The sequence below is a fragment of the Littorina saxatilis genome, unplaced genomic scaffold (genome assembly GCF_037325665.1).
Source record: "Littorina saxatilis isolate snail1 unplaced genomic scaffold, US_GU_Lsax_2.0 scaffold_1571, whole genome shotgun sequence".
Taxonomy (NCBI): Eukaryota; Metazoa; Mollusca; class Gastropoda; order Littorinimorpha; family Littorinidae; genus Littorina; species Littorina saxatilis.
Window position 1 is genome coordinate 12454 of NW_027126097.1, and position 2684 is coordinate 15137.

The window sequence follows — 2684 nt, forward strand, 5'->3', positions numbered from 1 at the left end:
ATCATTGGCCGCATGTGATGCACGGACGCGGTGCTAGGCAGGCGGAAAGTGCAGGCCCTCCACGTCAAAAATGCGCCTAAATTCACTGGCTCAGCAGAATGAACATTGGTACTGAACATCGGAACTGATCATGGCACGTGCTAGGCGGACGTCTGGGCTGTGAAACTCACCGCACTGAAAGCCTTTATAAGCCAGCGTTTCACAGCTATGGTCCATTCCAACACCATGGTCCAGAGACGATCGCTGCCAGATGTCGACAAAGGACGAGCCCTTGCCTGGCTTCAGCGCGGCGCCACCTACCGAGCTGTTGCCCACCGACTTGGGGTGTCTCCATCGGTTGTCTGGAGGCTACAAGAACGCTGGAGAGCGACTGGACGGGTCCAGGACAGGCCAAGATCTGGGAGACCAAAAAAGACTGATGCAAGGGCTGATCGTTACATCGTCCGCCAGGCTCTGACGTCACGCACCATCACTGCAGAGCGCATCAGGGGGAAGCTAAGGGTGGCTACCAACATTCAAGTCAGCACGCAGACCATCAGGAACCGTCTCCACAACGTGCGGCTCCGTTCCAGAGTACCAGCCAAGAAGCCCAAGCTGACTCCAGTCCACAAACGAGCCCGCCGAGACTGGTCTGCTCGTCATTCGAGATAGACACGTCATCAATGGGCCACTGTTCTCTTCAGCGACGAAAGCAGGTTTAATCTGATGCATCCGGACAAGCGGCTGTCCGTATGGCGACGAGAAGGCGAACGGTTTAACCAGGACTGTGTCCAGGAGGTCCTCGCGTATGGTGGAGGCTCCGTGGTGGTATGGGGAGGCTTCTCTGCCAACCATAAGACCCCCCTGTACCACATCCAGGGGAATCTGACCGGGGCACGCTACAGGGACGAGATCCTGGGTCCGATTGTCATCCCTTTCCTGCAACAGCTGGGACCCCAGGCCACTTTGCAGGACGACAACGCCACACCGCATCGCGCCAGGGTGGTTGGGGCCTTCCTGCAGCAGCAGGGAGTTCACAGAATGGAATGGCCAGCCTGCAGCCCAGACTTAAACCCAATCGAAAATGTCTGGGATCATCTTGACAGGCAGCTGCGAGACAATCACCCTCCCCCAAACACCCTTCAGGACCTGCTGGCATACCTCCAACATGAATGGCAAAACCTGGACCAGCAGCTCCTCAGAAGACATGTGCAGTCCATGCGTCGACGCTGCAACGAATGCGTGGCCCGGCGGGGTGCCCATACCCATTACTGACATTGTTTTGTTGACATGAGACAGTTGTGACTTTTGAAATTCAACACGCTTGCAGTGAACTGAGTTTAACTCATCATTCCGTTATTGGATACCAATGAAATTTGCCACATTCAATGTGTGGCCCAGAAGGTGTACTTTGGTGTAAACGATTAATAAATTGGTGAAATCATTTCGGAGATATGACTTTTTGAATTTTTGTTCCTTGACTTTTTGTGACTAGTGTATAATGTAGCTGTCTACAGTGTGCTTCAGCATCATGGAAATGTTCGTGTCATATCTCCTCTGTGCGAGCACTTTGACGTCGTCGGGCAACGTACTCTTTCTTGCGTCTCAGTGCCTTTCTGGAGTTTCCTGACTCCCCGCGCCCGTTGATTCTGGGGTCGTATTTCGTCAGAGTGTTTGATGTGATGAAAGTAATGTAACTGTGCATGTTGTTCATCCAAGTGACCATTTAGTTGCTCCTCCGCTAAAGACCGACACTGCCCAGGCCACACGCGGTCGTGCTCTCAAAGCGTGCGAACTGTCTTCAGACAACCAAGTCAGATGATCGAATCGAAGCATTATTCAGACGTGGGTACAGGTCAGTAGATGCAGATCAGCTTGTTAACCACAGCGGTTTATAAGCATGTTTGGTTTAAACAAAACTTTATTCAATTTTAATCATGACAAGAACAATGCATGGATGATTACATACTCAAGCATATAATGCTTATTTTAAGCAATCATAGTAATTACAAAACAAAGGTTAGCATGATGGCGGAATAAATACATTAGCTCATTTCAGGAAACGAAAAAAAAACCAAAAGACAAAACAGATACACAAACAAGCAGAAGATGGGAAGGGGTTGGTGATACAGGAGGTGGGGAAAGGGCAGCTAGCTAGTAGCTAGCTTAAGGGAAAAAGAAGAAGAAGAAGAAGACTTGGAGCGCCAATATTTGAGGAGATTTTTCAATTGTAATAAGTGCACATAAGACACTCGCACAAAGTTAATGCGTATTGTGATCAGAGGAAAAGTCACTACATTGCGCATAAATCGAGACATAATTAATAAGTCGGAAAACAACAAAAGAACATGAGAGAGGTTATGGGGAAAAATTTGTCAGTCAGCATGTCGCATGGCAGTGTCTAATAAATGTAATGAGTGAAATATAGAGGCTCATTTACGGAACCTGCCCGTCTGTCTAACATAGTCCTGTGCAGTTATGAATATGGTCTGGTTGACATTTCGTGAATATTGCGGGATGCCTTTCAGTAATATTTCGATATACTTATAATCATTTGTCAAATTATCAATGGACAATAATCTTATATCTCTATACAAGGGACAATGCAATAAGTAATGTTCAGCAGTCTCGCTGGGATAACCACACTCATAAGCATGTTTGAGATGGGTGGTCCGTTTATGGAGACTATGCCACGGAGACTGCTC

The 2684-nt window shown here is 48.2% G+C and overlaps 1 protein-coding gene across 1 annotated transcript; it reads left to right on the forward strand.

Annotated features, from left to right (window-relative positions):
• The first annotated feature begins 225 nt into the window (after window positions 1-225).
• Window positions 226-651, forward strand: LOC138954535 (uncharacterized). The gene has a single exon (XM_070326355.1). It carries the CDS (start codon window positions 226-228, stop codon window positions 649-651), a length of 426 nt encoding a protein of 141 aa, XP_070182456.1.
• Window positions 652-2684: the final 2033 nt, after the last annotated feature.

Coding starts and splice junctions, on each gene's coding strand:
- LOC138954535 (XM_070326355.1), top strand. CDS start 226: ATGGTCCAGAGACGATCGCTGCCAGATGTCGACAAAGGACGAGCCCTT.